Source organism: Scyliorhinus canicula, chromosome 3 (assembly GCF_902713615.1).
Source record: "Scyliorhinus canicula chromosome 3, sScyCan1.1, whole genome shotgun sequence".
NCBI classification, from domain to species: domain Eukaryota; kingdom Metazoa; phylum Chordata; class Chondrichthyes; order Carcharhiniformes; family Scyliorhinidae; genus Scyliorhinus; species Scyliorhinus canicula.
In genome coordinates, this window is record NC_052148.1 from 170,494,683 (window position 1) to 170,506,679 (window position 11,997).

The 11,997-nt window shown below is 45.2% G+C and overlaps 1 protein-coding gene across 1 annotated transcript in view; it reads left to right on the top strand.

Moving 5' to 3' along the window:
* Positions 1-11,632, top strand: part of LOC119963120 (solute carrier family 10 member 6-like) — a 100,194-nt gene extending 88,562 nt beyond the window's left edge. The window contains exons 5-6 of the mRNA XM_038791737.1: positions 1,653-1,807; positions 8,936-11,632. Of these exons, the coding sequence (XP_038647665.1) occupies positions 1,653-1,807; positions 8,936-9,006 (226 nt within the window). The 3' untranslated portion in view covers positions 9,007-11,632. The remainder of the gene's footprint in view (positions 1-1,652; positions 1,808-8,935) is intronic.
* The last annotated feature ends 365 nt before the right edge of the window (positions 11,633-11,997 follow it).

An 11,997-nucleotide genomic window follows, 5' to 3' on the forward strand; every position in this document is an offset into this window, starting at 1 on the left:
GATTCCAGCATCTTCCCTACTACCGAAGTTAAGCTCACTGATCTATAATTACCCGCTTTCTGCCTACTTCCTTTTTTAAACAGTGGTGTCACGTTTGCTAATTTCCAATCTGCCAGGACCATCCCAGAGTCTAGTGAATTATGATAAATTATCACTAGTGCATTTGCAATTTCCCTAGCCATCTCATTTAGCACTCTCAGATGCATTCCATCAGGGCCAGGAGACTTGTCTACCTTTAGCCCCATTAGCTTGCCTACCACTACCTCCTTAGTGATAACAATCATTTCAAGATCCTCACCTGTCATAGCCTCATTTCTATCAGTCACTGGCCTGTTATTTGTGTCTTCCACTGTGAAGACCGACCCAGAAACCTGGTCAGTTCCTCAGCCATTTCCTCATCTCCCATTATTAAAACTCCATTCTCATCCACTAAAGGGCCAATATTTACCTTAGCCACTCTTTTTTATTTTCTATATTTGTAGAAACATTTACTATCCATTTTTATATTCTGAGCAAGTTTACTCTCATAATCTATCTTACTCTTCTTTATAGCTTTTTTAGTAGCTTTCTGTTGCCCCCTAAAGATTTTGCAGTCCTTTAGTCGCCCACTAATCATTGCCGCTTTGTATGCTTTTTCCTTCAATTTGATACTCTCCCTTATTTCCTTAGATATCCTTAGATAGGGTTGATTTTTCCTCTTTCTACCCTTCCTTTTTGTTGGTATAAACCTTTGCTGAGCACTGTGAAAAATCACTTGAAAGGTTTTCCACTGTTCCTCAACTGATTCACTATAAAGTCTTTGCTCCCAGTCTACCGTAGCTAGTTCTTCTCTAATGGTTGAGTGAGGAACATGCTGCACCGTGAGATTACACATTGTGGTTGAATATGGTTCTGCTGTCGCTCATGGTGCCTCATGGATGCCCAGTTTTGAATGGCTAGATCTGCTCTGAGTCTATTGTAATTAGCACAGTGGCAGTACCACACAACACAATGAAGAGTGTTGTCAGTGAGCAAATGGTACTTTGTCTCCCCAAGGATCATCTAGTGGTCACTGCTATCAATACCTATGATAGATGATTGGTGAGGATGATGGGTCTACTAGGTTTTATTCCTCATTGCTTTCCTCACCAACAGCCGCAAGTCCAGTTTGGCAGCTATGTCCTTCAGGACTCAACCAGCTCGGTCACTGGTGGTGCTACTGAGCCACTCTTGGTGATAGACACTGAAGACCCCACCCAGAGTACATTCTGTGCCCTTGCTAACCATCGTGCTTATTCCAAGTGTCCAGCTGGTGGGCCTCTTCTGCCAGTAGGACAGGACATATCCAGATATGATGGTGGAAATGACTAGGATGTTGTCCAACAGACTCCATTCTTTGGGATGAGCACAATCAGCTGTTTCTTGATTGCCTTTCTGACTGAAAATAATATGAATTCCCATAAATATTTTACAAGGAAATAGTTAATTGGTATATACTTTATTGAAGATCTTTGGTTAACAAATATGATCTTTAGCTGCACAGATCAAATAAGTTAACCAGTTATTTAATAAACATGCTGTATAAATAAGAATGGCTCTTTCATTTTGAAGTTAGCTTAATTAGATATTCAATCACTATTCTAATTTTATTTTTGCTTTGCTTTCTCCTACAGATGTCGAACTATAGCTTTAGAAACAGGAATACAAAATGGGCACCTATGTTCAACAATCCTGATGCTATCCTTCAAGGACCAGCTCTCCTCCATGTTTGCATACCCTTTCATTTACATTTGCTTTCAAATATTCCATGGATTAATGTTTGTAACAGGTAGGTGCACTTGTGAAATGATAGATGTGACTGTAAAGGTTTGTGCATGGTACCCACCTGAGCAAGCATTTCCTCTTCAGCGTTATTACTACTGACAGGACAGTTGTGTGGGGTGCAGGGAGGGGAGGGGGCTCAGGGGAAAGGCCATAGGGGGAGGAATATGGCCGTGAAAAATTGAAATTTTCTGACTGTTACGACCCTCTAGAGGGCCAAGGAATATGCTCTATATGATTCCCCCCCTTCGCCTGGGTGCAGATTGGGGAGGGTGGCCCTTTGAGGAAAGGAATTGCAGCTTTTATAATTATTGTGTATACCATGATAAACCTTTGTTCATTCCTATCCTACTGTGCATTCCTGCATTTCTTCTGTTGGATTCTATACTGGTGAAGTGGAGCTGCCGCAGCAATCATGCGTTATACTGCCAATCCACTTTGTCCAGGCCCAGAGAGTTCTCCACTCTGAATGTGAGATGCTGTACATCGGACAACTTATGCTGGTATAGGTGACTGGATCCAGTACTTTGAATGGGTATAGTGTTTTTTTCAGTCCAACTGTTGGGGATGTCCACAGTCAGGGGCCCACCTATGCAATCAACAAAAGCCTCACCCACCCGGATAGGCTGGACTCCAAGTTCTAGGATTCTCACCGCCTCATGTGAGTTCGGGGCCGCACTGTCCGAATCACTAAGGGACCGTTTCGTCTATGGACTCCGAGACGCCAGCACCCAGAGAAAACTCCTTATGGAGGTCCACTTAAACCTCCAGCGGGCAGTAGACATCACCATTTTTTGGGAGAACGCTGAGCGTGGGGTCCAAGAGTTGCCGAGCTTGGCAGTTCTGAACTTCGGTCGCCGAAGCAACCCCAACCGGCTGCAACTAGGCGTGAGGGACTTGAGTTTCCACAAAGTTGGACCAACTGCAGGACCCAAAGCCTATGGCGTATCCAGCCGCAACCAGGGCCGACTCCCCTGAACCGGAGCAGCAAGGTGGTGATTGCAGGCAGAGTGCCATAACCAGGGCCAGGAGGCCAGGCAGGCCGGGAAGGCGTTGTTCCATGCCCATCCCTCAGGTGTTACTATCCCCCCTAGAGGCGAAGCATATTATGTCAAGGACCAAGAGGACGTTTACCAGCAGCTGCATTGCATTAGAGCCCCCAGGGTCGCGCCCATCCAAATTGCATAGAAGGTGAATGGACACCCCATTGACATGGAGCTCGACACCGGAGGAGCAGACTCGGTGATCAGCCACGGGACGTTCGCCATGATCCGCGCCGTTCTCCAGACCTTGTGCCTTTGGGACAGGATGCCTGGTTGGCTACATACACTGGTGAGCCTTTGGCTATTGAGGGCACCACCCACGTGACCATGACATTTGGGGACAAGTCAGCATGTTTGCCCTTGGTGGTAGCCTATGGTGGAGGACCCAGGTAAGTGGCCACGATTGGCAACACCTTTTAAAATTGGACTAGAAAAGTACCTCCACAGCTGCTGTGGTGCTGGCAAAATGGGTCCGTGCATTGGTGTGTGGTACAAGGTGACATTGAACTGGGTTTCTAGCCTCGACCATTACTCAGTCCCTCACATCGAGGACCTGAACACTCACTGAATCTCAGCAGAGGAACAACGTTCACAAACCTCGACATGAGCTATGCGCATCTACAGCTGGTCCTTGGTCCAGACTCCCTAAGGCTCAACACCATCAATACCCGCAGAGAGTTGTACAAATACACCCAGCTGCCATCCGGGGTTTCATTGGCCTGTACGATTTTCCAGCGAGTGATGGAAAACATCCTACCCAGGATGGCCGTATGCCTGGATGACGTACTCAACACCACGGCATCAGAGGTAGAACGTTTGGAGAACCTGGCAGAAGTTCTCCAGCCTGTTGGATGGGCCAGCTCCTCCTTCCACAGAGCGAAGTGTATTTTTAACGCCCCAAGCTCACCTATTTATGGTAACAGGTAGACAGGCATGGCCTTCACCCAGTGGAGGACAAGGTGCCGGCCATCCGCAGGCTCCTATCCCTCAAGGCCTGACCGAGTTACCCTCTTTCTTAGGGCTCATAAATTAGTCCGGGAAATTCATCCCAACTTAGCCATGCTGCTTAGCCCGCTCCACCAATTGTTGAAGAAAGGGAACCAATGGGAATGGGCTCCCGCACCAGGAAGTGTTTCAAGAGGTCAAGCTGCGGTTACCATCTGAGAAGCTGCTGACAGACTTTGAGCCAGAAAACCCATTTCTCCTAACATGTGACATTTCCCCTTACGGTGTGAGGGTAGTTCTCGCACACCGGATGCCCAACGTCGGAGCGCCTGATCGCTTTCGCGTCTCGCACATCCGCCAACGCCGAATGTAACTGTGTCCAAATTGAAAAGGAGGGCCTGGCTGTTTTGTTTTGCGTGAAGAAGTTCCATCAGTAGGTCCATGGCCACGTATTCACGATCTATACAGACCACAAGCCTCTGCTTCGGCTGCTCAAAGAAGATCGAGTGATTTCCCCCGATTGTGTCCGCCAGGGTCCAGCGGTGGGCGTTACTTCTAATGGCGTATGAGTGTACACTGGAACACCGCCTGCGCACACGGATCCCGCATGCCATCAAATTGAGCCACCAGCCCCTCTCCACGAGGCCGCTGGTATGCGACTCGACCGCAGAAGTAATAGCGGCCCTCCACCTCATGGGCTCTTTGCCAGTCACGGCGGCTTGCATCAAAGAGTGGACCTAGACAGACCTGCAGTTATCCCGGGTCCGGTACATGGCCTAGTTGGCGCCCCAACACAGCCCTGCCTGATGATCTGCGGACCTGTATGATGAAGCTCCTGGAGCTGGGCGTGGAGGACGGCGTTTTGTTGTGGGGGTCACGGTGTTTTGTTGTGGGGGTCACGGGTGCAGTTTGCACCTTTACTACAAGACTGTGGCCTGCAAACATTGGTCCCACGTCTGCATAGACTTCACCGGCCAATTCCAGGGAGCAACGTTCAGCGTCATGGTGGACGCTCACTCAAAGTGGCTCGAGGTCCACAAAGTGCAGACTGTGACCATGAAGGTGACAATAGACAGGCTGCGGCACACATTCAGTATCCATGGAATACCCAAAGTGTTAGTGTCCGATAATGGAGCGGCATTCACCAGCAGGCAGTTCAAGATGTTCGTGGCCTCGAACGGAGTTCAACTCGTGTGGACTGCCCCGTATCACCCGGCCTCAAACGGGTTGGTTGAACGGGCAGTCCAAAACTTCAAAATGCCATCAAGAAACTGACCACCGGATCTTGGAGACACAGCTGCGTCACGGGAGTGCCATCACGGGAGTGGCACCAGAAGAGTAGCTGATGGGACATCAGCTCAGGACCCGCCTCAGTCTCGTCATCCCAGACATAGGTGGACGGATCTGCCAGTGACAGGACCACTCTGGATGGACGCTGGTCGGCGCACACAGCTGTGTGACTTCAAGCTGAGTGATGCTGTGCAGATTCGAAATTTCAGCGCTGGCACCACATGGATCCTTGACTTGATGCTCCGGGCAGCTGGTCCAGTTTCCTATTCGGTCCGGGCACAGGGACATGAAGCTAGTCCCCACCTGGACTCTATCTGCTGCCACATGCAGGAACCTCAGGAGCAGGCTCAGGATGCGGCAGGTCAGGTCCGCCCGCAGCATCCATCACTGCCCAGATCGGCCCCTAGCACATCACCCAGATCGCCGCACTGATCAGCATCGCCTCCACCTGTCGAGGAGGCTGTGATGCCCAACGCCTACTTGGAAAACACCAACACCAATTCCAACATGGACACTGGCCCTCCGGATGTAGTTGTCAGTCTGCCTTACCGACCACACCACTCCCGCCGTAACGCACTGCTCAAAAATGGTGGCCAGTGGTGCTCCGTAAGTGAACAAGATGGCCTCTGCCTCGGCCTGTGGACGTGGGTGTATCTCTGAGCTTGGGGGAGAGCGGGTAGGTCTCCCTTGGAGCCCAAGGACTGTGCTTCATACGATTCCCTCTCCTTCACCTCAGAGTATGAACTCCCCCCGTAATTGGGGGCGAGGTTTCCCCTTAACGAGGGGGAACCTTTCAATATAAAAACCCTGACCTGGGTGAGGGTCAGGGAGGGTGGCCCTGTGAGGAGAGGAGTTGTAATCATTGTGCATATCGTAATAAACCTTTGTTCATTGCTATCCTACTGTGCGTTCCTGCATCTCTTCCGTTGGATTCTACACAGATAATCTCAAAACTCAAAATTGCAATACTAAATCGTACATGAGATAATACATTTCTACTGGGGGACTAAAGAAAATATGTTGCACAGTATTCTGACTATCAGTCAACAAATAGAATTTTAGTTTACGTGATTTTGAAACAAAAATGCTTTCAGCAAGTAAGAAAACCAATCTTGCTAGTCACCACATGATGCCAGATGACACATTTTGAAAATAACACATATACACAAACTTAAACAAATACACATAAACATAAATATACATATCTATATACATATAATTCAAGTTTCACTGTACAGAACACTACAAATGCAAGCTAAAAGGAGAAGCTTTTAATGATTCTAACTCAATGCGACGAACAAAATCCAGATGACTGTGAATTTGACATACCTCAAATTAAATTGGAAAACGAGGCTGTTGTTAAAAATTGGGATAAATTGTTGAGCTACCTTACAGAGGATAAACAAACTGACCTGAAAGAGTTATTGATATCACATGGGCAAGTTTGTAGAGATAAATTGGGAAGTACTAAATTGGCTATACATGATGTAGATATGGGAAATGCTGTTCCAATCAAACAACATCCATACAGACTTAACCCTTTAAAATTGGCACAGGTTAACAAAGAGATTGAGAGTATGCTTAAAAATGGCATAATTGAAGTGGGTTGCAGCCAATGGAGCTCACCCATAGTGATGGTACCTAAACCAGATGGTACCCAATGGTTGTGTGTGGACTATAGAAAGGTCAGTGCAGTTACAAGAACAGACTCTTATCCTATCCCATGTTTGGAGGATTGCATTGAGAAGTTGATACAATCAGCTTTTATTTCTAAACTGGATTTACTTAAAGGTTACTGGCAGGTACCTTTATCCGAAAGGGCAAAGGAGATTTCAGCTTTTGTGACTCCAGATGGTATATACCAATTCAAAGTTATGCCATTTGGCATGAATAACGCCCCAGGCACATTTCAATGGCTAACTAACAAAGTTGTTTCAGGATTACCCAATTGTGCGGTATACATCAACGATCTGATAATTTTCAGTCAGACATGTAAAAAACATTTAAAGCATCTGATGGAGTTATTCAATCGACTTCAGGAAGCGGGTTTGGTGGTAAAACTAGCCCAAAGTGAATTTGGAAAAGCCCAATTCACTTTCCTTGGCCATACAATCGGACAGGGTCGAATGGTCCCACGGGATGTGAAAACAAAAGTTATTGGGGAGTTTCCAATACCCTCGACACGAAGGGAAATAATGCGATTTGTTGGCATGAGTTGATTTTACCGGATATTTGTGCTGAACTTTAGCAGTGTGGTCGATCCACTGACGGACTTGCTAACGAAGCGTAACAAATTCCAGTGGACAGCGGAGTGTCAACAGGCATTTGACTGCCTGAAGGCTGTGTGAACCAATGCTCCTGTGTTGGAGAATTACAAGGGACTCTGTGATCAGATTGAACTGAAGTATCTGACCTAAAAGAAAAATGCCGAGGCGCAGAGAAATGGATGGATCGTGCAGAGACCTTCTTGTCCAAAGAGACTGTCAATCAAGAGGGATTCCAGTTGGAGGAAGAAGAACTAAAATGGACTATGTTATTATAAATGTTCGCATGTTTTGTTTCGTTAAACATAAATAGTACATTTACTGTCGCTGTTGTTTAAAAGGAAAGTGAAAAGGTAAAAAATGAAACCATGTTGAAGTTGATGGTTTATTTATTTTTTCTTGGGGGGGGGGGTGGTGTCATGTGTGAGTCCCTTTCAGAAAAGTGCATTTTATCAAATGGCTGCAGTGATGTCATTGTGTAGGTGGAGCTGGGTTCTGGCTCTGCTTTTACTTTCGTTTTGAGCTGGAAGCTCTTTTTGGCTGTGCGTTGTAGTTTCGCTTTCAGTTGGAGAGCTGCATTCAACCCAAACAGATGTATACTGGTCTCTCTCTGTATGTTAAACAAGGTGTTTAGATCACTTGATAATTTAAAATTGATAACTGTTCTCTGTAGAGAATTCAAACCTACTGTCTTTGTTAAAAAGTCTTTTGGCTCATGGATGTTGTTAGGAAAGTTACTAAGGGTTACCTATAGAGTACTGCATCTTTTTGGGGGTTATCAGTGTTGGTCGTTGGTAAGATGTTTACTGTGGGTTTATAAAATGTTAACTGTATTCATAGAATAAACATTATTTATAAAGTTGTGGGTCAGGTGAACTCCATCATATACTTTGGTGTTCTCTAAAGCCTGGCCCATAACAAGACAGACACACAGGGTGGGATTTACTGATCACCCTGCCTTGTGTTTCTTGGCAGGGAAGGTGACCCACAAGTAGGATCTACCGGCCCGTCATTGTCAGCGGGATTTCCCGGTCACAGCACCCCTTGTCACCAGCAAACCTGTGCGCCGGAGTGGGACTGGAATTTCCCACCGGCATGAATGGCCGGTAAATCCCGCCCAAATATTAATTTGAAATCTCTTTTATTCTGTTAGGATCCATTACCTCTTTGGTTCGCCACAGGTGAGCCCCACTCCCCACTCAGTCAGACTGCTAAGGTGTGCAAGTAACTCAACAGAGCATTTAAGCATGGGTTGCACAATACTATCATTTAAATTCTCAGGCAGCATAAAGTTTGCACGCTGCCTATACTACAATGAATGGGCATGGGTTAATCCCCTGGTTAACTGGCCTTAGCCAATTTTTCTCCCAAAGTATTTTCAAGGCAATTAAATTGTAGTTAAACTAATCATCAGTCGAGTGGAACAGCTGGTTCTGCTCAAGTCAACTTTCCCTTTGGTCTCAGAAGCCACTTAACTTTCAGAACGGGAATGTACAAATGCTAACAGATGTGCGGGCCCGTTAGCATCTGAAAATCATTTGTGGGTATGTTTTTGTATTTGCTTGTAATAATATATTGTTTTATTACAATCAGCTTACCAGATATACAAAAGATTTAAGAAGCCCCCTGCTGGACCTGTGGATTCACCTCAATTTACAACATAGAAGAAGAATATCAAAGCCCAAAACAGGGAAGACAAGACACTGAGTCAATATACCAGGCAGATTAAAACTCTTCAGAGATCAGCAGATAATATCGACTGAGTAGATGTTTTCATGTAATACCTGCTGAGTATTTTCCAAGTGCCTTATGATTTCTGATATACTCCGTATCTCCCTTTATCTTTTTGCAACTTTGCTGGTATGATGCACATGGGCTCTTGCCCTTCAAATTGCATTGCATTTCTAATCAAAAATGAACGTTCAAACATTTGCCACCTCAAGTGGCAGTGTTATCGATGAGGTCAACTGGAAGTTCAGCAACTTAATATGCCAAATAAGTGGTTGAATTAAACAAAGACATAAAGTAAATCAGCGAATTTCCTAAATTTCTGAGAAAAATATTTTGACATTTGCACATTAAGAGTTTGTACAACAACATCTCTCCCCCCTGTAATGTTGGGGATTATGACACAAGGGTAACAATTGGCCTAATTTTGCAAGTATGTACTGGTGGCATAGAAACTATGTACCAAGCAAAATTAGGCTAATAATACCATTTCTAAAATATATTATCCCTGGATCAACATGAGTTTATAGATAGAATAAATAATACCATCCATTATGTGTCAGAAATATTGGACAGCGTTTAGGGGAGCAGACAGTCATCTCATCCACTGGTTGGAAAGCCTGCAAAAGCCCCATGCCACTTCTTTTGGGCAAGGTCTGCCATATTAAATAACACTCAGGCACTTAACAGGCCAGCCTTTGAACAAGGACCTTATGTGTTTGCATGACCTTGCATAGTGAGCCCTCCGCTTGCCACTGGATGGATATCAGCAGTGGGATGAGGCCCTTCAATGAGTATAAATTGCTCACTTAAGAGCCTCAATTGATGGTGGGGGAGGAGGTCCATCCATTTTTTAAAATGTATTTTATTCCAAAAATATTCAAATATACAAAAACATAAATAATCTGGGGGACATTCTCCTCAACTCATAATTATACATTCTGTACAAGCTTTTCTTTTTGCACACATGACCTTGTTGCTATAGGGTTCATAATAATAATAATCGCTTATTGTCTCAAGTAGGCTTCAATGAAGTTACTGTGAAAAACCCCTTGTCGTTTGTTCGGGGAGCCCAGTACCGCGCTGCTGGCATTGTTCTGCTTTGCAAGCCAGCTATTTAGCCCACTGTGCCAAACCAGACCCAGTGGCTCTGTACAGAATGTAAACCAGGCAAATAGATGTTGTAGTGTCATAGGTTGGCATGGAGGATATAAGAAGCAATTATGGGTGGTTGGAGAGGCAGAGGCAGAGGATGGCATGAAGGGTGTGAGGAGCCATCAGTGATGGCTGGGGGCTTAAAACAGCATGAGTTGGCATAAAGCGGGCATGAGGAATTTGGCAGTGAAGATGTGTGAGGAACGAGGGCTAGAGAGCTGTTTTCTATTTCATTGTATTTACTGTAATTGGGATGATCTCCTCAAGCACCAAAGTGTGTCTTTTAAACAACTCACCTCCGCACACGGCAGCCCCTGTGGCTGCCTCCATACTGTTTCTGGGGGCAATGGACCTGACTCCCATTAGCATCCCAGAATGAAAATCCCGCCTTCACAGGCACTTTCTCTAAAAGTGGGCAGGCTTTTCCTAAAAGTGGACAGAAATTTCCCAATTTGTGCTACCCACCCCTAGGATGAAAATCCGTCCCATGGTATAAAGACATGGGTACCAGCACAGGATGATTCGGCCACTAGTATTTTATCAGCAACGCGCGACCCACACCACATGGCGAAGCTGCCAAGAATACCCTACCTACAGGCTCAGGTGGTGTCCCTCTTGGCTTGAATGGCCCTGGTGAGCCTCCCGGTTTGTGTCTATTGCAGGGACTATCGCTCTTGGTAACAGTGAAGAGCTGCCAAATCCTTATTGGCTCTTGGGGGCAGATATCCTGTCTCAGTGGGGTGGAATACATGACTTCAGGCAATTTATTGCCTAAACCCCACCCAAAGCTTTAATTTGGCTGGGTCTCATTGCTTGGTCTTAGATATTTAAAATAACATTTAGTTAGTTAATGTACTCCCAGAATGGGACCAAGTAAGGATAACAAAAATAAACAAGATTCACGAGCCAAGCTTTCAATCCAACATGTTATTAATAAGAGATGATCTGAGGCTGTTTAGCGGATCTGAGGCTGTTTAGCACAGGGCTAAATCGCTGGCTTTGAAAGCAGACCAAGGCAGGCCAGCAGCATGGTTCAAGTCCCGTACCGGCCTCCCCGAACAGACGCGGAAATGTGGCAACTAGGGGCTTTTCACAGTAACTTAATTTAAAGCCTACTTATGACAATAAGCGATTTTCATTTCATGTTAATTCCCTTTTAGAAATTGTGATTTGTTTAATAGTAATTTTTTCAAATGTTTTTTGCTGACTATTGCACCAACCCTATCTTTTATTAATGTAAATGCAATAATGTTCAATGTACAAATAATACCACTTGAGATTTTATGTGAGCCCATCTATCAAATCAGTATTGTTTTTAACTGTGAATTATTTTACATTCCACATGTTTATGTTCAATATTACAACATTTGAAGAATTTCATTGGAATAAACATTTATTTTAATCGTGGATTTTAATTTACCGCTGATGGCTGCGTCTTCAACTCTCAAAGCCAAAAGCACTGGAATTGGGCTGATTGGCAAAGATAGAGTTAGAACAGTGGAGTCGAGCTAGAATTCCAGGATCCGAGGTCTAACATAGAACATAGAACATAGAACATTACAGCACAGTACGGGCCCTTCGGCCCTCGATGTTGCGCCGACCTGTGAAACTATCTGAAGCCTATCTGACCTACACTATTCCATTTTCATCCATATGTCTACCCAGTGACCACTTAAATGCCCTTAAATTTGGCAAGTCTACTACTGTTGCAGGTAGGGCGTTCTACACCTCTACTACTCTCTGAGTAAAGAAACTGCCTCAGACATCTGTCC